General features: G+C 46.4%; 10 protein-coding genes across 10 annotated transcripts; 8 read left to right on the top strand and 2 right to left on the bottom strand.

The window, feature by feature from the left end:
* Positions 1-115: 115 nt before the first annotated feature.
* On the top strand, positions 116-1,022 carry PPTG_07124 (hypothetical protein; the record flags this gene model as incomplete). Its single annotated transcript, XM_008901285.1, has 3 exons — positions 116-121; positions 187-273; positions 744-1,022. 3 exons carry the CDS (start codon positions 116-118, stop codon positions 1,020-1,022), a joined length of 372 nt encoding a protein of 123 aa, XP_008899533.1.
* Positions 1,023-1,411: 389 nt separating this feature from the next.
* Positions 1,412-3,159, top strand: PPTG_07123 (hypothetical protein). Its single transcript, XM_008901284.1, has one exon. The coding sequence runs from the start codon at positions 1,551-1,553 to the stop codon at positions 3,024-3,026; it is 1,476 nt and encodes a 491-aa protein (XP_008899532.1). The 5' UTR covers positions 1,412-1,550; the 3' UTR covers positions 3,027-3,159.
* Positions 3,160-3,662: 503 nt separating this feature from the next.
* PPTG_07122 (hypothetical protein) lies at positions 3,663-4,606 on the top strand. The gene is made up of 2 exons (XM_008901283.1): positions 3,663-3,840; positions 3,916-4,606. The coding sequence occupies exons 1-2, from the start codon at positions 3,715-3,717 to the stop codon at positions 4,480-4,482; spliced, it is 693 nt and encodes a 230-aa protein (XP_008899531.1). The 5' UTR covers positions 3,663-3,714; the 3' UTR covers positions 4,483-4,606.
* Positions 4,607-6,255: 1,649 nt separating this feature from the next.
* Positions 6,256-6,423, top strand: PPTG_22027 (hypothetical protein; the record flags this gene model as incomplete). The annotated part of the gene is made up of 1 exon (XM_008901634.1): positions 6,256-6,423. The coding sequence occupies one exon, from the start codon at positions 6,256-6,258 to the stop codon at positions 6,421-6,423; it is 168 nt and encodes a 55-aa protein (XP_008899882.1).
* Positions 6,424-10,952: 4,529 nt separating this feature from the next.
* Positions 10,953-11,663, top strand: PPTG_07121 (hypothetical protein). Its single transcript, XM_008901282.1, has one exon. The coding sequence runs from the start codon at positions 11,050-11,052 to the stop codon at positions 11,554-11,556; it is 507 nt and encodes a 168-aa protein (XP_008899530.1). The 5' UTR covers positions 10,953-11,049; the 3' UTR covers positions 11,557-11,663.
* A 686-nt stretch (positions 11,664-12,349) lies between these two features.
* On the top strand, positions 12,350-13,682 carry PPTG_07120 (hypothetical protein; the record flags this gene model as incomplete). The annotated part of the gene is made up of 4 exons (XM_008901281.1): positions 12,350-12,529; positions 13,026-13,076; positions 13,156-13,273; positions 13,336-13,682. 4 exons carry the CDS (start codon positions 12,350-12,352, stop codon positions 13,680-13,682), a joined length of 696 nt encoding a protein of 231 aa, XP_008899529.1.
* Positions 13,683-13,754: 72 nt separating this feature from the next.
* On the bottom strand, positions 13,755-14,102 carry PPTG_07119 (histone H4; the record flags this gene model as incomplete). Its single annotated transcript, XM_008901280.1, has 2 exons — positions 13,755-14,020; positions 14,075-14,102. The coding sequence occupies 2 exons, from the start codon at positions 14,100-14,102 to the stop codon at positions 13,755-13,757; spliced, it is 294 nt and encodes a 97-aa protein (XP_008899528.1).
* Positions 14,103-17,727: 3,625 nt separating this feature from the next.
* On the bottom strand, positions 17,728-18,162 carry PPTG_07118 (hypothetical protein; the record flags this gene model as incomplete). Its single annotated transcript, XM_008901279.1, has 1 exon — positions 17,728-18,162. The coding sequence occupies one exon, from the start codon at positions 18,160-18,162 to the stop codon at positions 17,728-17,730; it is 435 nt and encodes a 144-aa protein (XP_008899527.1).
* A 1,395-nt stretch (positions 18,163-19,557) lies between these two features.
* PPTG_07117 (hypothetical protein) lies at positions 19,558-19,782 on the top strand (the record flags this gene model as incomplete). The annotated part of the gene is made up of 1 exon (XM_008901278.1): positions 19,558-19,782. One exon carries the CDS (start codon positions 19,558-19,560, stop codon positions 19,780-19,782), a length of 225 nt encoding a protein of 74 aa, XP_008899526.1.
* Positions 19,783-23,409: 3,627 nt separating this feature from the next.
* On the top strand, positions 23,410-23,964 carry PPTG_07116 (hypothetical protein; the record flags this gene model as incomplete). Its single annotated transcript, XM_008901277.1, has 1 exon — positions 23,410-23,964. The coding sequence occupies one exon, from the start codon at positions 23,410-23,412 to the stop codon at positions 23,962-23,964; it is 555 nt and encodes a 184-aa protein (XP_008899525.1).
* Positions 23,965-24,442: the final 478 nt, after the last annotated feature.

The following is a 24,442-nucleotide window of genomic DNA, read 5'->3' as shown; positions in this document are numbered from 1 at the left end:
AATATATATTAAATATATTTACTACATTCTGATTGGTTTGTTTTGGAAGCGGTATTTGACTTGGGTTTGTATTGAAACACGCACTTATTGGCTGTTCCATTCTGGAGAAAACAAAATGAACGTTGGATACCTTGAATTATGCTAAATACATGTGATTTAACGAATTCGCGGTGTTTTGGTGGGTAGTATACTCTACCAGGGCAAATCGAGGCCCTGGAAGCCGTAGAACTTGGACGCATCATTGCCCGCGAAGCAGGGCCGCGTGGTATTCGCGTAGGTGGGCCCATCGCCGAGCTCCATAGCGAGTCTCGCATTGCACAGGCCAGGTCAGAGAATCGATGTGTAGGGTATTTTAGGACAGCTTTTGGACAGAACTGATGTACGTAGTGTTTTGCAAAGGTGAGACCGAGTCCACGGGTTGCGCCTGTGATATGTAGAATCGTATTGACGGCAGACATTGCTTATAAGCTGGCTGACCGCTTAGCCGGCAGAGTTTTGAAGTTTTGAAGTTTTGGTGAATAATGAAGTAGTAATACTTTCGCGCACTTCAACCAACGGTTTATTTGGGCGTGAGCTCGTCTCCTTATTGAAATTGTGGAGGCTCTTAAGACGGTGTTCCCTCCGCACCGTGTGTATTCGTCACTCAGAGAATGTTCATGTACACTATTAAAACAGCTTAGCAAGCACAAGCTTGGATACCTTGCGGTGCTTGATGGCGACTGCTCTATTCTGCAATATTCAAGCAAGAACCGCACTCTCACGGTTTCGACGCGAAGACTACGTTCAAGGGCGTCATCATCGCTAATAACATCTACGCGCGCAACACAGCGGAAGGAGGTTTACGCACAGGCGCTGCCGACCTGGTTGGATTCGGTCGTCTCTACATCACAAACCCAGACTTGGCGGAGCGTTTCCAGAACGACTGGTCCGTGGAGCCGATGGCTGGACACGAGGTGTACAAGAACTCGGCACTTGGAGGTAAGTTCTACAACGACTACCCGTCATACCAATTCAAGAACTAGCTAAGCCGAGATAGGTGCGAGCGGTTGTTTGCCAATAATGTTTGGTGAATTTATCACGACGTTGAAGGTTTTCAAATGTCAAAGATATGCGCCAATACACATCGTGGTGAGTGACAACAGGACTACATGCGCTTTCCCTCGCATGCTTTGGGCCGGGTCGTTGAAATGAAGGACAGCACAAGGCACTTTATACTGGCAGCACTTTTGTCAGACACGATGACCACTGGCCAGTAAGCGCCGATGAATCTATCAAGTGGACGACGGTCGACTAGAAAACGAACGATCTCAGGAAACCTTGACATGTTCTGAACATCTCGACGCGCGTACAGCGGACCCCGTTGGCTAGGAAAGGATACGTGTAGAGGCGTTTCGATGCTTGTAACCTGACAAAGCGTGCCTGACTGGTTATCAGACCGCATCGTTCAGCATTGCGCCCTCACACGATGATCACTTTCCATTCTTCCATCGAGTGGATAACCACCAGTCTACCTGGTACCTTCACCAAGCTGCACACTAGCTGCCTGCACCATGGTCTTCTTCAATCAACTCGCCAAGGTCGCACTTGCACTACTCGCTTTACCTGCCCTCGCTGCTCATGCTGACTCCAGCACATGCGAAATCACCGACTCCGATGCGTGTGCCATCGACTCTCTCACCGCCTCCACCGACGACGGGAGTGTACTCATCTACCCTGGTGGTGACACTCGCTGCGCCTTCGACGACTACACGGATACCGTGACGACCTTTACGTCGAACTCGACGTACTTCTTCCAGGTGTTTCCTGCTGCCAGCCAGGACAAGAAGAAGCTGCTGCTTTTCTTCCAAGGTGGCGGCGCGTGTGTCGACAAGTATACATGTGACTTCGCGTTGCAGTGTCAACTCGGCTCCAGCGCTCTGATCACCACCAAGGCGTCCGTGACGGACACAGGTATCATGAACCGTACTTTGGAAGGCAACGTCTTCAACGACTACAATATCGTATACCTTCCGTACTGCACGGGCGACTTGTTCGTTGGCAACAAGTATCTGGAGTCGTATGAGAGTGTATATAACCAGGCTTTGGGTAACCAACAGTGTTTGGGTCAGAACCAAGGCATGTACATGAACGGGTATAACAACACGATGGCAGTGTTGAAGTGGGCGTTAACCAATTACCCAGACCCGGAGCAGATTGTGATTGGCGGCTACAGTGCTGGCTCGTTGGCCGCTCAGATGTGGTCTGCGTTCGTAGCGAAGACTTGGGAGGTGGAGTCGAAATCTACCAAGTTCCAGGTGATGGCGGACAGTTATGTGGGCGTGTTCCCTGAGTACAAGACCCCCGGAAGCGAACTGATCAACTACTACGGTGGGTGTGGTCTAGTTGACTTCCCAGATGCGATGGTGTCGAGATGTGAGGCGGAGACAGCTACAGTCATTGAAATGGTGAGTTCGCTTATGAACGAGGCACCGAGCGGTGAGTGGCTCTTTATTGACAGCATTGCCGACAAGACCCAGCGCAAGTTTTACGAGCTGGTGCTGTTGGGTATTGCTGGTTACCCGTTCACGAATCTTTTGCCTGTTGATGAGTTCTACGGTAATATGACGGAGATCTTGGACGCTTACTCGTTGATCATGAACGTGACTCGCTTCAATATCGATAGTGAACAGCACGTGTGGCTAACTGGCAACGATTTCTCAACTGTGAAAGACCTGGAGGGTGAATATCTGGGCGATGTTTTGAGTTCATGGTTGTCATATTCATCCACTCCTGCGCCCACGACTGCTGCTCCGACCTCGACTCCGGAGCCAACTACGGTCATACCAGTGAGCACTTCGACGTCAAAGCCAAGCAGTGCTGCCTCCACAACGAAGCCAACCTCAACAACGCCCGCTCCGCAGAATTCCAAGCCTTTGACTCCGCCGCAGCAAGCGCAACAAGAGCAGATAGCTCAGCAGCTACAGCCTCTGAAGGAACTGATGTGCTCCATTATGTCGCAGTTCCACATCCAAGCACCTCTTTGCTAGATTGAATGGCAGGATAAAGCTCAAGCCAGGTTTTTTTTTTTTATTAATACTAAGCGCGAGCTACAAGCACAACCCAACCGCTTTTGTCACTTGCAATGGTTGATAGTTTAGTAGAAGAACAGTTGAGTCCTGTACACAAGATGCCCAACCTAGAAGTGGGTAGTAACTACGGTAAGATGTACGATCTTCACGACTTGAGTGAAGAAGGCCATGCTATACAGGTTATTGCTCGGATAGCAACTGAAAATGAGAATTGGCCGGATTACAAGTGCAGCCGAGCCCGACTCACAGATTTTCGTGCAGGGCAAGTTGCCGTGGTTTCCAACAATCGTACTTTACCGAACGTATACATGCCCTGGTATACTTCAGTGGAGAATACGGACACTGTCGCTAAATGACAGCGTCATTTTTCTTTTGCACGCTGCAAGTGGTTGAAGGGATTGCGGTTGATATGCACCGCTAGTGACTGCTGCGAGTACTTATCGTGCGCAACAGTGGGAACAAAATGTGGCATTTGCTATCTGTACGCCACATGGATTGCGTGTATCGTTCTCGTACCAGTAAACGATGACGTCAATCAATCGTGTTGACGAAATGCGTCATCGATTCATAACACTATCGTTTCATTCTCGAAAATACTCCCAAACGCCTCCAGCGATAACCAAAGCACCACTTCCGGCGTCAAAAGATGAGCGCCAAGACCGTCCTAATCACCGGAAGCAACCGCGGCATTGGTCTCGCCTTCACCAAGCACTACGCCGCCAACGGCTGGAACGTCATTGCTGCCGTTCGGGACACCCACAGTGCCACCGACGTACGTCAAATACTGTAGTCTCGCTAGAATTCTAGTTATCTGATACCATGGTTTTTTTTATTCATGCAAACGCAGCTCAACAAGATCAAACTGGAGAAAATCCTTCAGATCGACACAAGTGACGAGGAGTCAATCACGGCGGCTGCCCAACAACTCAAAGGCCAGCCCATCGATCTGTTGATCAACAACGCCGGTGTCGGTGGTGGAGGTGGCATTGACCAGACCACCAAGGCCGAAATGATGAAGCAGTTCGAAATCAACGCTGTGGGTCCATTTCTCACGACGCGAGCCTTCCTACCAAATTTGAAGCTGGCGGTGGCCAAGAGCGGTTTTGCCATTGTTAGCCAAGTGACGTCTCGCATGGGAAGCATAGCTGACAACGGCTCGGGCGGCATGTACGGGTACCGCGCGTCCAAGACGGCGCTCAACATGGTGAGCTCGAGTCTGGCACACGACCTGAAGGACGAGAAGATCATTGCACTGGCACTGCATCCCGGGTACGTGGTGACCCGAATGACTGGCCATACGGGCCAGACCACTCCCGACGACAGTGTCGCTGGCATGACAAAGATCATCGCTGAGGCCACTCCAGAGGACAGCGGCAAGTTCTTCCACTTCAACGGCAGCAACCTCCCGTGGTAAGTCAAGTCTCTCGAGAAGAGCTGCGGTACTGGTATCGTACGCACACAGAGAGACTACCGATCAAGTGTTGATGAACAATAACACAAAAAAAACATCCCGCAGAATTTTTTTTGTTTTGAACCCATCCGCCTGGCTCACCGGATTGTAGCCATTTGCGTCATCCATTTTTTAATTCGTTACTTGTGATCACTTTCTCTTTATGGCAATCTTTCGGTGCGATTCTCCATGACTTCACTTCGTTCCGTCATGTCAAACTCCGACAATGTCTTGCGGCGCCTAGCCGTATCACTTCTTGAAGCACTTCCAGCTACACAAGCTCACCAAGAACCACCTCACCGACCTCACCTTAGTCACGTACTCCACTAAGAAGACCGTTTTCATCACCGGTGGCACTCGCAGCATCGGTCTCAACTTTGTTGATCAAAACTGGTTGGAAGGTCATCGGCACGGCTCGCGCCAACAGCAACACTGACAAGATACGCTACGTTGTACTAAAACCTGATCAAATCGGTGGTAGATGTCTGGTTTTCTCACCATTATTAATAATGTTACGATCGGTGTTGCAGCTGAAAGAGCCTTTTCTCCCTCAAAATTGTTGCTATGGATATGGGTGACGAGGCCTCCATCCTCGAGGCAGTCTACTCGAAGGGCAGCCAATCGACCTGCTCATCAACAATGCCGGTATTGGCCCACAGTGATGCGTTCGTTGTGAAGATCCCGTCACTTCTCGGCAGCATTGGCAGCTACACTAAAGACATACAAATTCCTTCAAGCAAGCAGCGTATGGCTATTCGAATTCCAAATCCGTGCTCAATAATCGCTTGCATTCGATCTGCAGCCGAATGACACCGTGGTCGTGTCGGTGCACCCTGGATCCGCGGACAAGGATATGACCCAGGGCAGGCCTCGTTGAAGCCCGAGGACAGCGTGACGGCCATAACCAATCTCATCACCAAGCTGAACCCTGAGAGCACGGGTAAGTTCTTCAACCTGGACGCGTAGATCCCTGTTATCTAACTTCCGTGGTAGACGTAGTCAGCGACACGAGTGTCCACGGTTCTTTTCGGACTTACGATGAAAAAGCTTAATGCTTCGAACTGTTATTCTCTGAAATTAAACTTGGTTTTACATGTATGCGGTACACAATGACTGTATTATTATACCGTTCAGCAGAAAATATTTAAATTGGACAGATACACTTTTGCTCGATCCTAATGGCGCAACAATGATAGGTAAAGTTGTTTTAGCTGCGGTTCTTGTATTAATACTGTAATAGCTTATAGTGGCGCTCGAAGGACGAAGCGAAGCGTCGTAAATCTCGTCTCGTTAGTACATGCACAAATGCAGTAACGAGTCGTTGATTACAGTAGACAATGCCTATTTCAACATTTAGTATTGACTCAGTACTATTGGGCTACTCACACTACCCGGATCCGGCATAGTGTATACAGATCCGCTCCGACATGCTACCACGCAGCAATTCCGAGTCATACAAGCTTCAGCATTGGTATACCAGCTGATACACCAGCACATGGTATACTATTGCCTCTTTTCTGTCGATTTCCGGAATAGTGAGAACTTAACGAACTTAAGGTATACTTCTCTGTCCCACCAATTTATTGACATTTTCGTTTTTTGTGTCCTACACCAAAGTGTTAAATGCATTCTATTGGGCAAAATTATAAGGGGTAGGGCTTAAGTAAATGACTGGCGCTTGGAGCTAATTCTTGGTCACGGAAGTAAAGCAGCATAAAAGAAATCGAACTCGCCAACATGCCTCGCACCACCGGAGCTCACGATATCAAGCCTGAAACTCGCGTAGCGGTGGCGATCTTCCTTACTACGCTAAGTAAAGAAGGTCGTCTCTGCTACGGCACCATAAGTGCGCACGACCTTTGCGTCAAGCAAAGTCATACCGACTTCGATTTCTACAAGTGTTGAAAATGTAGAAAATGGCTACAAATCCTTGACAGCCCAAATTCTAAATCAATAGTGGTATTAATTTTGTTTTTCATAAATTTATGCTTTTTGTGAGTAAATCCGGACGTAATTATGTGTTGATGATTGATTGGAAGAAAATCATCTGTGATTTGACGCATATCAGCATAACGGTCTCAAAAAACCTCAATTAAATAGAGTCCAATAACGAGTGTTATATGCGCCTTCAATACAATCCCTGCTACACACGGTACTAGCAAATCAGACTGAACGTTTGAGAAAAATCTGAATAATAATGGCTAATTTTTCGCAGAATTACGAAAAAAAAACGTTTCTCCTCCCTAAAATGAACTCACAAATGCTTCGTTATTTGCTAGTGCAGTGTTGTTATCAAATAAAATAAAATACTACAAGAATCTCCGTGTCACACTCGATTCAGAGATACTGTATTTTTCTCTATCCTGTACCTGAGTGCTGCATTAACTTCCTTTATGTGAAATGACGATAAATTGGTGGGACAGAGAAGTACCGGAACCGGGTAGTGTGAACTCCCCACTGCGACCCAATGTGCGCGCGAGCGTCGGCACATAGAGCAATGTCCACAGGCCTCGCACCGCTTCCACATCGCACGCTCTGAGTAGAAACTGGTACTGGCTGCTTTGGAAAAATGTCGTTTTGTTTGGTAGCGGCCAAACCAAATAAAACTATTTCAAAGTGCTCGGTTAGTAGTGAATGTGATAAAAGCTACAACAGCCCACACTGGATTTACTTCAAAATCACGAAGCTGGATAGCCTTTATGCGGTAGCTGAAAGTTCGACGGAAGTAAAAATGACTGCATTAGCTTTCAATTGTGACTGAGGGACATCATAATCATATTCATTGTATGTGTATTAACACGATTTTGACGTTTTCGCCTCGCGCTGTGCATTGGAGTGTCAAGGAAAGGATTCAAGGTCGATGTGGTGAATTTACAAGGACGGTTGTCATGATCGGCTTCGAGATTCGAGCAAAGAGATGTGAGTGACCAGTTTGGTCGAGTACAAGAGCATCGACTACATATATATTAAGTTTGCACACCGACAACGAAATCACATTTGCTCGAGGGATTTTCACCTTGAATACATGTACTGACGTGAGGACTATGTGCATTTAATAGTTTTCAACAAGACCGATGGTTGATTTTAATAACTGATTGCACAACGCTTTGTTGGTCATGCTTAAACACACACAAGTAATTCATTATTTGTTCGTGTGCCCGGACCACAGCGCTCGCATTGTCTGTGTATATAAGACAGCTTTCATATCACACAATAAGTCGTGCTTTGCCCGAAGTACCTCTGACAACATTCTACACATACTCTTCGATGGCCAGAAGTTCCTTTGATGGGACATCGCCTGCGCCTTTTTCGCAGCCGCAGCCTCTTAAAAATAGAACATGTTTGCTTCCTTGTTTGTTAGTGAATTCCGTATTTGGTTGAGAGTCACAGATATCATTTCATTTTCAAATTATAAAACAAGTTAGCTAACATTTTTTTTCACTTTATTAATCTATAACACATATTGATGCCCACGGCCATCACTGCTCTACCTCACGTGATATTTGGATCAATCTTTCATGGCTTTGTATGAAACAAACTATCTTTTCACTTAATAGGAAAAGTATGGTCGCCATTTCGCAAAATAATCTCCATGAAAAAGTTAATTCTGCCCCCCTTATATCTCGTGATTGTGTTAATTTCACATGTTAGCGGTATATTGAAAGGCCGATATCTCCGCTATAATAACTGTGGAAACTACTATGTTTTGGGACGCCACAAATTTTGTGTATCTATCCACGTTTTGACATTTTCCCCATGCGATGGTGATGGAAATCACACGCCACGTCTAATCTGGAAAGGTGGGATCAGTAGAGACTGCGAGACTGCATGGTTCGCGCAGATGGTACCTAGATAGATGCAAATATACCCCAATTTGAGATTTCATAGAGCAGAGCTTTCTCTTAGATGACCTATGTCCTAGCCAATCACATTGCTTACTTCCACCAGCTCATCATTTGAGATCTCGTAAATGGCACTTGCTAATGTACCAAAGCAGAGGCATGATAGCTGCAAATACCGACCGAGATGTCATGCTCACCAGGCCAGACTCAGATAGAACGAGGGCGACCGGGTTGGGAAAAGCTTCTAAACAGCATTTGTGCGTTTCAATCTGGTTCTAGAGGACAACGTGGAGGGCCAGCTTCTGGTGCACCCGGTCAGAGACATCGAGACTCTTGAAGCCTCGACAGAGGACGGTGATGATGAGTTATAACTGCAGGAAGTGCGTACCAGTATTTTATGTCCTCGTAGCTGTTTGTCCTGAACATGGTAGCGGTAGTGTTTCTCGATTGACATTTTCTTACCTGTTCACCTCATGTACATGGACAATAACACGACTTCGATCTTTATATGGCACTACTCCGTTTCATATCACTTGTCCCCCTTTTGCGATGCAGGCTCGGGATTTGTCAATATTACACGAAAGGCCTCGGATTGGCCTTAAATGCAAGCTGGAGTCGATGCGATTTCAATGGTGTGCAGAGCTTCTGCTACCAACCAATACTCGATCCCTGGCAGCAACTCGAGTACATTTCGAGCCAAAATAGTGGCAAACTGGCACAGATGTCGCCCATCCTAGTTCATATCTGGAGTATTCAGAAACTAACCACTGATCGCCATGGAGACTAACCAGCGCACAAGATGAGAACTGCCACCACGAGAGCAGGCCGTTTCGAGATACTGGCTCGCTCAGATGCTAACAAACCTCGACGCGGGGCAATGAAGGAGGTTGGGCACCTCCTTCGTGTCCACAAGAAACTGTTTCGTGGACGAGGCGCCGTCCATGAAGCAGAAGTGCGGTAGTAAACCTCTCGACCTGAGCACCGCGCTAGAACGCCTTCGCCATGTAGAGCTGCAGTGCACAATGGAGTCGTGCATACGGATAGATGGTGAAAACACCTACAAGCTTGCACGCATGTCGAAAGCAAAGACTTCCCTTGAGCATTCCGTGCTCTGTCTATACTGTCTCGGTTATGCATAGGTTAGGTAGCGTCACACCATCAAACCATAATTAAAAATAAATGTAATTGAGGGACAAGCATTTTGAAACAGGCTTAGACTTGAAGGGGACAAGTAATATGAAACGGAGTAGTATCACTTATGAAATATCAAATTCGGTAAGGGCTTTCCAGCTCTCTAGTATTTTGGGGGAAATATAAAGTAAACAGTTAACCCCTTGCAAATTGCAAGCTGCAATAGTCCAACGATGGGTCTTTCAAGGACCATTTCTGGACTATCTTTTGGCTCATTGATACTTTAAAACTCTTAGGACTCATTAAATCCAGCTATATTTTCCAAAATCGTCAGCAACTCTATTCTATGCATTTTTGAGTATTCGTATTGTCAAACTCAAATTTCACCTTTAAAATGTTAAGAAAAACACAAATGCTGAATAATGTGCAATGGTGATTTGGCGGAGAGTGCTCTTTCCGCCATATCTTTCGCGTTTGAAGAACTTTTTTTTCGCGCTCAAACCAGTGTTGAAAAGAGGGGATCAAACCGCGTCGATTGCACTAACCAACGTCTCAGAACCCAGAAGAAACTGCACTTTGCCATATGGATCTTGTTGCATTTATTACAGACCAGAGGAAGTATATGGATATAGAAATGGTGTAGATTCTGATGTTCGTTTTTTTCTTTTCCAATTGGCAGTCGGTTTGGAGCTTCAAACGCTCAAAAAGAAGGTATTTGATCTAGCAAAACTTTCGGGAAATTAAATTGGTCACTAGACCCAGCCCATGTGGATTTTATGATAGGGCAGAGGATGGTTGTCCAATCAGATGCAATCGACCTGACATTCAGCTGTTATCAAAACAAACGATACCTACTCGGAAAAAGCTCTAGCTTTCGTTCTAAACTACCGACAAGAGTAAAACTGGTGTCAGTTGAGAGCTTAAACACTTGACTACAGGCTTGCATTGTCCGTCAGTTTCTCAGTTGGTAGACTGCTTCCCTTAGTGGACGTTTTTATCGGTACTCACAATCCTGACCTGCTCTTCCTCTTACAGATATCATCATTTAGTTATTCGAAAAGCGCTCCTTGGTAGGCAATAGATCCACCACCAAATAGACCATGAGATAAGGATTAGAATGCTGGTCGCCCCTTCATTTGCGGACGAAAATTGACGACAGGACAGCCCAAAACGGGAGAAATGATACAGTTTTTGGATCAACTATTATGACGCAGACAAGAGTTGTGCAGAGCAACTTCAAGTATCATGTTGCAGATCGGTATAGTCCGCAACACAATCTTGATATGGCAGACAATAACGCAATATATTCAGATTTCTACTTTATCGAGGTCAGTGAAAAAAAAATACTTGATTACGGTAAATATTTCGTAATACGAGTGCAACTTTGTAGACCCGAACCGGACCACGTCTGAATGTTAGGTTCGCCCGCTTGCAAAGCAAGCACAAGTGTTGCGTTTTGCATGGACCTTCGAAAAGCGCTCAGTTTGGCCAGTACTTGTTCAGGTTCATTCACCAATTCGCGCGTCGAGCCCCATATCTTCGCTGTTTCCGACCTATTATGCGGCTGAGTACCATCCTGCTGGCCATTACAGTCGCTGCTCTCGCTAGCGCCAGTGGTGCGTCGACGACCGACCTCTCTAAGACCGCTTCCATCAAGCTTGAACACTCGTCTGTTGCCGCTCAGGCCAATATCAATGTCCACCGACGTTTGAGAAAGCATGATAGCCAACTCGATCGACGTGCAATCAGCGAAGAGAGAGCGAACATTGGGACCTTGTTGTCGGAGAATATGGCCAAACTGAAGGCCTTTTTAAGCAAGGTTGACGAGATGGACGTCAAGGCAGCGCAGATGATCAAGGGCAAAACCGTAGAGGAATCGAAAGAAGTCCTCACCAAACTTTGGGACGACATATTGCCCCTGCTGCAAGGGATGGAGAAGCAGGGAATCACTTCTCAAAATCTAGCAAAGCACTCCACGTTCAAGAAGCTATCGAAACAGGAAGCTAACTACCTGACGAAGTATTTCAAGGTGTATTGGAAGACTTTCAAGGGCAACAATGTCTGAAAGGCTCGTCCAAACACCTGAAAGGAGGGCGAAGAATGAGAAAGAAGCGTAACTAGACATACCGGTAGATCAGATGCTATCTTGTAATTGATTTTACGGTTTCGGTCATGGTTTTGCTGTGAGCATGAAATGTGCACTGTGCAGCGCTTGTTCTTACCGCTAACCTTAATACTAGTGTCTAGCTCAAACTGGTTTTTTTTCCCGCTAAACCTTTCTGTCTAGCGTACCAACAGTCTGAGACCAGATAGTTTGGTGTGAAGATGGCAACATGTTGGCAGCGGGTAAAAACCAATTAATGAAGAAATATACTAGCAGTAGTTCTTGTACACGAATTAGAGCTAGTGAACGAGCCCTCATCACTAAACCATCGCATGTACAATTTTACGGTATGAAGCCGAGTCAACATGCTAGGTACGTCTCCACGCAAAGCAAACACTCACCAGGTAAGCAGACAGGTGTCTCAATAATAGATTTTTTTGCGACCACTACACGTGCCTAGTATGTCGAGAATCAGGTGTAGGATAATGCGTCCTAAGACACGTCCTAAAGTGTCCTATTTGTCCTAAATTTAACAGGAAGATTTTGGAGATGTGTCCTAAAAAGCGACTAATCCTTCGTTATAGAATAATATATTTTGTGTCCTCCAGATTGTCCTAAAACTCAAATATTGATTTTTTTCAGACTATCTACGTAAATTTATATAAGAGTTACTTAGTACTCACATTAGCGTTATTTATTGTCCAGAGGCACACTACCAACCATTTATCAATCTCCTCCACGGCAGCTAAGCACCATGGACCATCGCGGCTACTCCTTCTGCATCAAGCGCTCGTGTCCTGAAACGAGCACTGTCTACTACGTCTGCAAGAGGTTCCGCAAAGGATGCAAGGCAAAGATAACTGTCCGATCAGGTGCAGTTGTAGCAGACGGGGCTCTACATACGTGCGACGTGGCGGTGCCACATGTCATTGATGTGCGCAGCGAAATGCGCCTAGAGTTATAGCGACGCAGCGTCAGCAACATGACTACCCCTCCACCAGTTGTCTGGCAAGGGGTGTACGACGGGATCAAGCGCCTCCACGCTGCCGACGACGTCACGCTCACTGTGACGGGGTCACACAGCACCTTGTGCAGAGGAAGTTTATTTCCTCTAGAGTATACAAACTCTAAGTGAACGACCATTCACGTGTCCCTGGTCTGAAGGGGACGAAGTACTCACTTGAGGGTACGATTAAGACTGAATGTATTTATAGGTAAACTTAGCTTGGTATCTAATACAAACTATAAGTTACCTATACTGAATCTAGGTAGATATGCAATGATTGGCTCCTAGAGCCCCTGGTACCATGTACCAGGTATTACAAGATTGACTGGTCACTCTTCATGTAATTTGGGTACACTTGGGGTTTTGTCCCCGTTACACTACCCACCATCGCTACGGCTTGGTTTTCACTTTGCATTACGTCAAGGCTGGTTGGAACGTCATCGGCACGGCACGTACCAACAACAACGCGGAGAAGGTATTTCACGTTGTGTCGCGTTAGTGAATGTTAGATGGAAGCCCTTACTCAGCATTTCTCTTATCTGTACATTATGCAGCTGAATGCGCTTGCTCCTTTCAAGATCGTCGTTATAGATACAAGTGACGAAACCTCCATCCTGGAGGCAGCTCGTCAGCTGGAGGGACAACCCATCGATCTGCTCATCAACAACGCCGGTATTGGTATCCCCAGCGAGCTCGAGACTGGCACCAAGGACGCGCTCTTGAAGAATTCGAAGTGAATACCGCCGGGCCATTCCTCGTGACGCGTACGCTGCTGCCTAATCTGCAGCTTGCAGCGAAACCCAACGGCGGCGCCTCCGTCGTGCAGCTCTCGTCATACCTCGGAAGTATCGGCAGCTACACGACCGAGACCACGGGCTTCTTTAAGCAGGTTGGTTATGGATATTCGTCCTCCAAGGCCGTACTCAACATGATCACTCGATCTCTAGCGTTCGACCTGAAGCCAAGCGGCGTCGTTGTCGTGTCGGTGCGCCCTGGTTACGTGGACAGGAACATGACCCAGGACAAGACCCGAGGGCTGCGTGACGGCCATGGCCAGTCTCATCGGCAAGCTAAACCATGAGAGCACGGGTAAAAACCTGCAACCTAGACCCGCATACGTAGAGAATGCGACCCTGCCATTTAAGAGCGTAGATTACATCCATGGTTGATATGGTTTTGCGGTTTGCGTGCTCTGCGTACTCCACAGCATCTTGCAGAAGGCATAACAGGAATACTTTAGTGCAGATCTCGATTCCTCGTACACAAGTGCAGACATGCGCATGACTCCAGCACGACGAGCCAGACGGCGAATGGATTTTCTACTGATCCCCTGAATGTTGTCGCGCAAGATGAAGCGATGACGCTTAGAGCTACCTTTGCCGATCCCCTTCACTCCTTTCCCACGTCCAGACATCCGACCTATAACTGCAACGCAAGTATTTTAAACAGCTTCATATCATGAATACCTCGTACCTGCACGGCAAGCTCCTGCAATCAGCATCAAAAGTAGCGAAATGAAATGACAGTTTAGAGCATGTAGTCGTGAATGCGATGGACGGGCTGGTGGTGATGGTGGTGCAACTATGTCCTGTTTTCCTTTTAAAAGATAAAAAAACTAGCATCTGATTTCAACTTGGTAATATCACCACCTCACATCAATTTCCACCCGATTATATATTTTTCTGAACGTCAAACTAGAGAGCCAGTTGTATTTCTGCACAGCGTCGACCCGACGCAGTATCTTGTGCCGTAACGCCATCGCCGTCTTCTCACTAGAAGTGACGGTGAATCCCTTCTTCTTTCGGGCCGCCGAATAAAGCCTTGTGAACTTCCGCTTCAGACTAACACTAGTACGGCCAAGCCTCTTGGAGTCCTTGCTACTGTTGTATACTGCTGCGAGTTATTCCCACTCGGTCTTCTGTCGCGGCAAGCGCTCAGCAACAACCGCGAGCAACCGCAAGCAACCGCTCTTGATCAGCATCACTGTAGTTAGCTGCCCCCTGCAGTTTAGGCATCTATCACAGCACTAAACGTTAGCCGATTCATCTGAACAGCCTCGCGTGCTCGATAGAGCTTCTATACCTCGGCGTGCAATTCTCGAATGAGGTGGTCGAGGTGGTCTTTCAGCCACCGCTCAGAAGTTCAAGTTGCTCATCCTGCGCCGCGAAACGCCCACCACGTGCAGATGCAGCAGCCGCACCTGCCACGAATTGCTGGGAATGCTTGGCCGCCTCGCCGAAAGGTGCTCACTGCGTCGCCTGCATGAAACAACGCACGTTGAGCTCCGAAAATGTTCAGCAGAACGGGTAGAGCTCATTCTCACCTTCGACGACCACAATTGAGACTGAATGGCGATGGCTAGCCGCGGGCGTCACCATCCTTGACGTTGAAGTCCTTTAACCTTTTGAAAGTGAAAAGGGACCCGTCGGATCTCAGTGCTCGGACCAGTGCGGTTCACATGAGTTTTTTTTTTTTTTTTTTTTTTTTTACTGAAGTACCGTTGAACAGTTCTGTCTTGCTACCCAACGGTAGTTTACTGAAGTACCGCTTTACAGTTCTGTCTTGCTACCCGATGGCAGTTCACCCAATCAGTTTCAAATATTAGCCAATCAATATCGACTTGGCCGGGCAAATATCGGTATTTTTCGAGAAAGTACCGTGGTAACCACTGTACTGCTTCAGATCGAATAAAGCATAATCTTCGAACTGCGAACAAACCGGTTCCATACTGTAGACATTATGCCTTCCACAAGGCTAGGGGTTAAGTGTCTTGGGATGCGTATTTGCTCCGTTATGTAGCCGGTATGTACCGGCAGTACCGAAGCCTACCAATTAACAAGGATATATACTCCAGAGTAAAACCGGTATGTATAGACAGTATCGACACACGCGCAATAATCTGGCTAGCCAGAACTAAAGTGCTTCCTATCCCAGTAAAAGCATCATTTAATTGAATGTAACATGTTTAATATTGACTTTCTTTTATAATGGCCAATGACGTGCAAGGGACGCGCTCGCACGAACAACACAAGCAAATCAGCGAGGTGCTTGCGTAGGCGGACTGAGCGCGGATCCCTTAGCGGCTGTGCGTTGCTTCCGTCTGGCATAAAATCGGTATTAGGAAATTGATTTAGTTTTTGGACAGAAATCCGACACTCACATGCATCGTCAACGACGGAGATATTATAACCCCAAAACTACTTCAACGAGCGTTGATATCACAAGTAAACGAACTCTTGAACATTTAACACCTATACTGACATATCTGAACCATCGTGATGATCTGTAAGCGTGAGAGCTGCTTCTTTGGCGGTTACACACACCGAAGAAAAGTAGCCTCACACCGCTTAATTCTCGTATCTACCCCCCCCCGCCACCACAAACACACACACAAAAGAAGCCTTGCTTTCGAGAAAGTGATGCTATGGACACGTTGGTGACATCGATCAGTATAGGGTCATCTTTTGCGCATGCTGTACTGGTTTGCGTTGACCTTTTAAAGCCACAATGGAAGCATTTAGCACATTTTGGACCTAATACCTCAAGGTACCAGCCATTTTCCGGCTGATATCTACGGATAATACCACTTAATTGGTAAAAAAAATAAGTGGAGGCAGGTCTGCAATAGAATTTTCAGTTATGACTTACTGAGATTCCAAGTGGCGGATGTCTGCAGGGCTTAATTCAGTGTCGCATGAGATGCGACCGCGAATCCTATCGTGTCAATGTACTGCCTGATGGCAGCAAATTGAGCGACTCCAGCTAGTTTGCCGGTTTTTATCATTAACCCCTTGGTTTTCAACGTCGTAAGTTACGACGAAACATCTTCGAACAATAGATAATGGCTCGAAATAAGAAAACCAATACTTTAATCAAGTCACTTTTTTTCTTTCTTAAAGTATAACCAGGTGGGGGTCGCACGGGCAATAGCAGAAATCAGATACGGTTAGGTTTCGAAAAGGCATGGAGCCCGTTGGCAGCTGATGATGATTCCTCATTCCAGAATTTCCCCGATGTCGCGCACCCGATCCACTGGCCATTCGAAACCTGCTGTTACTCCCCACGACATCGACTGCCGCATCTCTGGAGGTAGCTACGATGTAAGGAAGCGTCTTGTGTAGCTCGATGGCAAAAGAAAAGTTTGCTTTATTGATAACTTAGAGTCCTAACTGCGACCTTGTATTTCTAACCGCAACCTTGCAGTCCGAAATTCAAGTTTCAATCTTAAGTTTTCTAAGCCACATTATTGGCTGAAATGTAAAGTAGAAATTGTCATCTGAAATTTCCTAGCAGATATTACCCAGCAGACGAAGGATAATATCCAACAGACGGTTACGTCACACGACCTCCTTTTGAAAGAAGGCGATTACTTCTGTGGGCAATTCGGTGCGATATGGCCGATCTTCTTGCATCGGTGACATTGCGCCGTTTTCTCCGTCGGAAGAAGTCGAGAAGGTGTTTCCGGTTGTTAATCCGTGGTCAAATCGGAGCGCCAACCCGATGGTCTCGTCTAGGTTGGTAGGATGGTGTTCCTTTGAGATAGTGACCCGTCTCTTTGCGGATCCCTTGCTGGAAATAAAAACGCAGTTCTAGTGGCGAAATTGGAATTTGACATTGCACCAAAATGTTTTGGAATTCTCCCACGTAGTCGTGGATAGGTCCAGTTTGTGTGAGTTTGCACAGCTTTTCACGTAGCATGTACTCGTTGCTTGGGGGTCGAAAACGCTTGCGTAACGCCGTCTTGAAGGTCACCCACGTGCGTACTGTGCCTGCCCGGTCACATTCTGCCACAAATTGGCGACTACTTCGCAGGGTGGCAGCTTCGGTTGTCGAGGGTCGATCCATTTGGGAACTTAATGTGTACTTCGGTATGCATGGGAGTTGGTGTCAAGTGACAGGACACCATGGTAACAAATCGGGCTGATTCTTCGGCCATCATCGTGCAGTAATCAGTATATTACTGCTCAATAGTAAAGAACCAGAGTTCCAAATCTCCAGTACCAAGCTCGCGTCGTTCGAAGCAGATCTAGGGTATATCCCGCTGAATCCGCTACAGCTTGCAGCGGAGCAATTCGATACGGTTGCAAAAAGACGTCGAGGCGCTGAGTTCCACGAGCGCAAAGCAGCTATTCTTCTTCACTGCCGTGAAACACTTCCTCAAACGCAAGACTTGAGCCAGGAGCTTCAGCAGCCAAGTCCCATGGGAAAGGAGCCACAGGAGCCCGTACAGGCGACGATAGAGTCACAGCAATAGCAGGAGCATCGACCATGGCAGCCGGAACAGGAGGGACTTCAGTAGGAGCAGGCGTCGTCGACGAACGAGCGCGAGAATGAGCATGAGCAAGGGAACCGAAGTCACTGTCGGGGTCCCAGTCGAGGCAGCTCGCAAGCAGCTCTTCGTCCGACGTGTGGGGCTCAGACAAAGCAAGCGAAGCCATGCCGGTTGGTGGTGCCACCAAAGAGTCGCTTAGAAGCACCACAGGATGTACGGTCGGCGAGCGAGGCGAGGGAGCGGCGGAAGCCGGGCTAGCAGCAGCAGCAGACGCATGAGGCACGGCCATCCTCCCGGACGAACCTATCCAAGCCCCAAGTAAACAGGCCCGCACAAGACAGGTGTAAGTAACTCGGGGTCAGCATAATCCGACGGGGAACGGCATCTCTGGTTAAAAGCCCAACTTCGGGAATGGCAAGACTGAGGGGACGCGCACGCCAGAGGGAGGGTGAGTGTATTAGATATGACAGGTGTAGAGTTGTAGCCAATCAGAGGCAGGCTCAATTTAACTTAGATTCACTATGCAATACAGAAAGGCAGATGTAGGGCTGCTGTGGAACCTTCTAGAAGGTTCCATCCGCCTGAACTGGGGGGGCGGCACTTCTCGTTTCGCGCGCCCTCCCGCAAGCTAGCGTTTCCTGAAACAGCATCAATGAACCTCGCCGAGAATCTTGGTTCCATTTCCGCAGCATAACTGCCTATCAGTCACTCGGCTATACTTGTGACCGGTGGTCTTGGCTTCATTGGCAGCTACGCAGTCAAGTATTTGGTTGCCAACGACTTCGGAAATTACTTGTTGTAGCTCTTTGATATCAAAAGGTCCATGAAGTGGTATCTCCGAGCATGTCCCGGGGAGGGTTCACAACTTCACCGAAGCAGGACGCCAACCTTTGAGGGTTGTCGACTCGAATAAATTGAATATTGGCCCCGCAAAATACGACACTACCAGCTCAATTGCTCTAGTTGAGACATAGCAGGAATTTAGCCAATCACATATTTAAATTCGAACATCGTATTGTAGCAACCTAAATGTTGTTACTAAAACCAAGTCTTACTGTTGGGCAGGACACCGTCATATTGAAGGCTTGCCGTGGCATATAATTATAAATATAAACTGTTTTTCTAACCTAATTTCATGAGTTACTTGAATGGCAATCAGTTTTTCACAACATGAGGACGGGGGTAGCCACTACCGGCTGCACGGGCTCCTACTCGGTTGCTAATTTCCTCAAGGACAGAACATCTCTAGATGGCCATATGTTTAAAATATGAATGGCTACTCTTTGCTGTCAACACCGTGACCACGGCTGTCAAGAATGAATTGAACGATGGCGGTACGGTATTAGGCAAACGTCTTCAGTCTTCTATCAACTAGCACCCTCTTCCGTGAGGTATATGTGCGGCATGGTAGTCAAGTCAACCGTCTAATTGTATTTGCATTCAACCAGACCCCAAAGTGGCTGTTTTACTGTCGAGATTGGGCGTTGACTGTTACAGTCGCTGCCCTCGCTAGCGCGAGCGGTGCGTCGTTAACCGACCTCTCCAAGACCGCTTCCATTAAGCTTGAACACTCATCTGTTGCCCCGGCGAATTTCAATGATCAGCGACGAAACATAATAGCCAACTCGATGGACACGTAGGCAGCGAAGAGAGAGCAAAGTTTGGGACCTGGCTGTCAGAGAATATGACCAAACTTAAGGCCTTTTTAAGCAAGGTTGACGAGATGGACGAGAAGGCAGCGCAGATGATCAAGGGCAAAACCGTAGAGGAATCGGGCGAGATCCTCACCAAACTTTGGGACGACGTATTGCCCCTGCTGGAAAACACGGAGGGAAAGGGAATCACTCCGCAAAATCTTGGAAATCACCCCACGTTCAAGAATTATCTAACGAGGAAGCTACCCACCTGAAGCAATATTTCGATTAGTATTGGAAGACTTTCAAGAGCAACAATATCTGAAAGGCTCGTCCAAGCTCCTGAAAGGAGGGTACGTGCGGCGAAGAAATGAGAAAGAAGCGTAATTTGCCCTCGGCTTTCATCTTGATACGGATTCTACGTTTTTTGTTTATCATTTTGCCGGGAGCATGAAATCTGCACCATGCAGCACTTGATCTTAATTCGAGGGTCTAACTCAAGCTGGGCTTTTAGACTTTCCTATCCAGCGTACAACAGAATGAGACCAGATAGTTCGGCACGAGGATGACAACATGTTGGAAAGGGGTAAATACAAATTTATGAAGAAGTATACTATTATTAGTAGTTTTGAACACAAAATAGAGCTAGTGAACGAGCGAATACGTGAAAATCTTCGTTGGGATGGTTAGCCAGCACTAAATTGATTCTTATATCAGTGAATCACATCTAATAACTTGGCCAAAAATACATATTATGCCAAATTATTTTAAATAAATGCCGTACTCCGACGGACGAACGGCACCTGTGCAGAGTTTAAAACGAAAAATGTAGTTAAGGACATAATTTGTTTTTAGTAGGGTGAGGCCGATAATATCGATTTTTGTGAAGTTACAACTTTGAAAATGCTTCTTTTTGTCAAGTAACTTATCTAGTGTAGCATACCCCATTTAAACATTAGACACTTACAATTTTATTTGTTTTTAAGAGATTTAACACACTGTCCTTTTTCCTCAAACTTGAATTCTCTGGATTTATATCCAGAGTCCTACCCGGATTGTAACAACGTTATAATCTTTTGAGTATTAATACCTAGGCTTAATTCGATATAGATACATCCCCGTTCTCTATATATTGGCTTGTTATATACGCTAAATTTTGGAAATTTATTCTATCCGTGACGGTAGACCCATCCGGAGAATACTACAATACAGTACCAGTTAGAACTTCCGTGTAAATTTGTAGCTTATACGATAGTTGGTGTTCGGGGGTGGCAACCATCCAGGAATCGCCACAGTTCAGCCGGCGAGAGCAACGCGACGTTGGCAAAACATTGCTGGTTGTGTCTGCGAATGGGGAATGCCTTACTTTACGGACGGACACACCTCGTGTTCTCATGGCTAACGACTATACGGTGATGCCTGGAGTACATGTATTTAATGGTCAGGGTGCTTACTGGTGCATAGCATGTTTTTCAACAGGTTAGAAATCCTTCTCTTATTGACACAAAGCACTTGTAACCATGCATGTACACATTCGTTTTGAGCTCAGGCAGTACTCGCAAACTACACTGAAAGAGTAAGCAGATGCTACGGCTGCGAAGCAGGCGCAGGAGATGCGCCGACGCCAGAGCGTACATCATGGGCATCCAGAACAAAAAAAAATAATATTTCCAAACAATCCAAGCGTGGCCCCAGAAGCGGGGCTATTGATGCAGGTTAAGGTCGATATGAAGTGTAACCTGCCTCGCGTTGCTCAACAAAATGTTGATTCTGAATAGACTGAACGAATATTTTATAGACAGTTGTTGCCTCCTCGCTTTTCTTGCCGGAGAGTACTTTAAGTTTATTTATACTACAGTGCGCGACATGTTGTTATGACCAGCCACATTTTTGGTCGTAGCTCCCTCAATTTTGCGAGTTGACGCTTGTTATCTAGATATGTTGTTTAGGACGTAATAGCGCTTTTGAGACTTGTTTAACGACGGCGATATCGCATTTTGAGAGGGGTCTAGTATATAAGCCACCACATTTGTGTCAGCGTCCATTAATAAGACCACCCAGCCCAATACAAACAACAAGACAAAAAGAGAAATGGCTACATCACTCCCAATCATTTATTCAGCTATTGCTACTAGTGCTCTACGCCTTTCATTCATTGTTCTGTCTCGATGGGGCTGTGGCCAGCACTATTGGATCAAGAGGAGGGAAGAATCAAAGGGCTGTACGAAGCTGGCTGCAGTGAGCGCGAAATTGATAGACGTGTTGGCCGCTCTCGTGGGGCTATTAGCCGCATAGTTTTTGGAAGTGAGAGAGATCCAAAAAGCATGGATCTGCTGCTGCTCTGATGGAGCGAGAGGTTCGCTTGCTGCTGCGCACAGCAGCCAAGGGCGACTAATGCAATAGGCGAAAAATATTTTTATGCTGGTGTTGACCTTACGATACCTTGAGCGGTCTTGGAACATCATTGATTTTCAAGTGACACTTATCGTGACGACGAATCTTTTTATTCCAATTTCGGAGCGCTTTCTCGAAGCGAAGTTTTTCATCACTAATAATAATATCGGTGTTTTCTAAGCAGCATCGCGTTAACGACGCCGTTTCTAGACCGTTTTAGTTATTGATTTGAACTACCTAGATGTGCCAGTATATTTTTTTATGACTCGACATTAGTATGCTTTCTCTTTCAAGTACAAACTCCGGATAGTCGGAAATAAGTCTGTATCACTTTTCTGAGAGCACGGTATTTGCCTTATGTCCGAGACAACAACAATGTTTTAATCCCACAAAACTCAGAGCTGTTCCGTACGAAGTACGGTTTTATGTTGTGCTTTGCAGATGGAATGCCGCTCCGTTTTATGGCCTGGCCGAGCATAGTCGGCGCATAAAAGCATGCGCAAAAATGAGACTGGAGAAAGCAGAACTAGATTTTTATTTAGATATGTACTCTAGGATGATAACTTCCAGCCAAGATGATAGTGCAAACGAGCTCCTAGTTGAGCAATAGAACCGTCTGCTGTCTTCACTATGTACTACGCTCGTTTTTTGTGTCTCGTTTACGAACTGGATATGGATACATTGTAGGATAACGGTATATCGACTGAATAGCACTTAAGTATGGGCTTTTCAGACCTCCAGATTTTTTTGGAGAATATAATGTACTACAGCTCAAAAAAAAATAACCATTTGGAAAACTTAGTCTAACGCTGGGTGCCCCGAGGCCCATTTCTGGATTTTTTTGGCTCATCTTTGGCAAAAACCAATCCTCAGATATCAATACTTTGAACCCCTATGCCTCGTTGCCAAAATTATCAACACGCCCAATCTATGGATTTTTGAGTGTAAACCCTAGATAATTATCAACACGCCCAATCTATGGATTTTTGAGTCTAAACCCTAGATAATTATCAACACGCCCAATCTATGGATTTTTGAGTCTAAACCCTAGATAATTTTGGCAACGAGGCATAGGGGTTCAAAGTATTGATATCTGAGGATTGGTTTTTGCCAAAGATGAGCCAAAAAAAATCCAGAAATGGGCCTCGGGGCACCCAGCGTTAGACTAAGTTTTCCAAATGGTTATTTTTTTTTTTTTGAGCTGTAGTACATTATATTCTCCAGATTCCCACTCGTCCCTCTCAAAGATCAAGGGAGGTCATCGAAAAAAAAAACAATACTCGCTGTTTATGGTTTTCGTAATACGAGTGCAGCACATCTGGACCACGTCCGGACGTTAGGTTTGCCCGCCAAAGAAACACACATAACGATGCGTTGCATTTCGCATGTATCTTCGACAGGATTCAATTCGAGATGTGAGCGTTCGGTTTGACCAGTAATTCGTCTTGTTCAGATTCATTCTCCAATTTGTGCGTCGAGCCCCAGATCGCCTCTGTTTACGATCTATTATGCGGCTGAGTACCATCCTGCTGACTGTTACAGTCGCTGCCCTCGCTAGCGCGAGCGGTGCTGCCACGACCGATCTCTCCAAGACCGCTTCCATGAAGCTTCAACACTCATCTGTTGCCGCTCAGGCCAATATCAATGTCCACCGACGTTTGAGAAAGCATGATAGCCAACTCGATCGACGTGCAGACAGCGAAGAGAGAGCAAACTTTGGGACCTGGCTGTCGGAGAATATGGCCAAACTTAAGGCCTTTGTAAGCAAGGTTGACGAGATGGACGAGAAGGCGGCGCAGATGATCAAGGGCAAAACCGTAGAGGAAGCCGAGGAAGTCCTCAACAAACTCACGGACGAATCACTACGTCTGTTTCAAGGGATGGAGAAGCAGGGGATTACCCCGCAAAACCTAGCAAAACACCCCACATTCAAGAAGCTGGGGGAAAAGGAAGCTAACTACCTGACGGAGTATTCGATTTGTATTCGAAGACTTTCAAGGGCAAAACTGCCTGAAAGGCTCGTCCAAGCTCCTGAAAGGAGGACGCGTGCGGCGAAGAATTGAGAAAGAAGCGTGACAGACATACTGATAGGGTTGGTGCTACCGTGTAATTTGCCCTCGGGTTTCTTCTATTTACGTTTTTGGTCATGGTTTGGCTGTGGTCATGCAATGTGCACTGTGCAGCTTTCGTTTGTCTTGGTAAGGGATATGCCAATTTGGGGCAAGTTCAAAAAGTCTTTTCTAGTTTTACAAGTATCTTTCGTTGTAGGACAAACAAATCGACACCAAGGGTACCAATCAGAACCTGTCGATTTGGTCGATTTTTCTATTTCCGAAACATCTAACAAATACTTAAACACAATAGATTCGATTAAAAATGGACACCAAGAGAATGATGGTCCTACCAAGTAGGTGCCGCTTTAAGTCACTTGATTTCACTAAGTAGATCGGACTCGTCTCTTATATGGTACGTTATACTGTGCGGTTGTAGCAGCAGCAGTAGTAATAGTAGTAGTAGTAGTAGTAGTAGTAGTAGTAGTAG

The sequence above is a fragment of the Phytophthora parasitica genome, assembly GCF_000247585.1.
Source record: "Phytophthora parasitica INRA-310 unplaced genomic scaffold supercont2.11, whole genome shotgun sequence".
NCBI lineage: Eukaryota > Oomycota > Peronosporomycetes > Peronosporales > Peronosporaceae > Phytophthora > Phytophthora nicotianae.
This window is presented reverse-complemented; position numbering and strand designations above follow the sequence as displayed.

Bases quoted from the DNA above. Each gene is read 5' to 3' on its own strand.
- PPTG_07123 (XM_008901284.1), top strand. From the start codon at position 1,551: ATGGTCTTCTTCAATCAACTCGCCAAGGTCGCACTTGCACTACTCGCT.
- PPTG_07122 (XM_008901283.1), top strand. From the start codon at position 3,715: ATGAGCGCCAAGACCGTCCTAATCACCGGAAGCAACCGCGGCATTGGT. The intron at 3,841-3,915 runs GTACGTCAAATA...ATGCAAACGCAG, and splicing joins ACACCCACAGTGCCACCGAC to CTCAACAAGATCAAACTGGA.
- PPTG_07121 (XM_008901282.1), top strand. From the start codon at position 11,050: ATGCGGCTGAGTACCATCCTGCTGGCCATTACAGTCGCTGCTCTCGCT.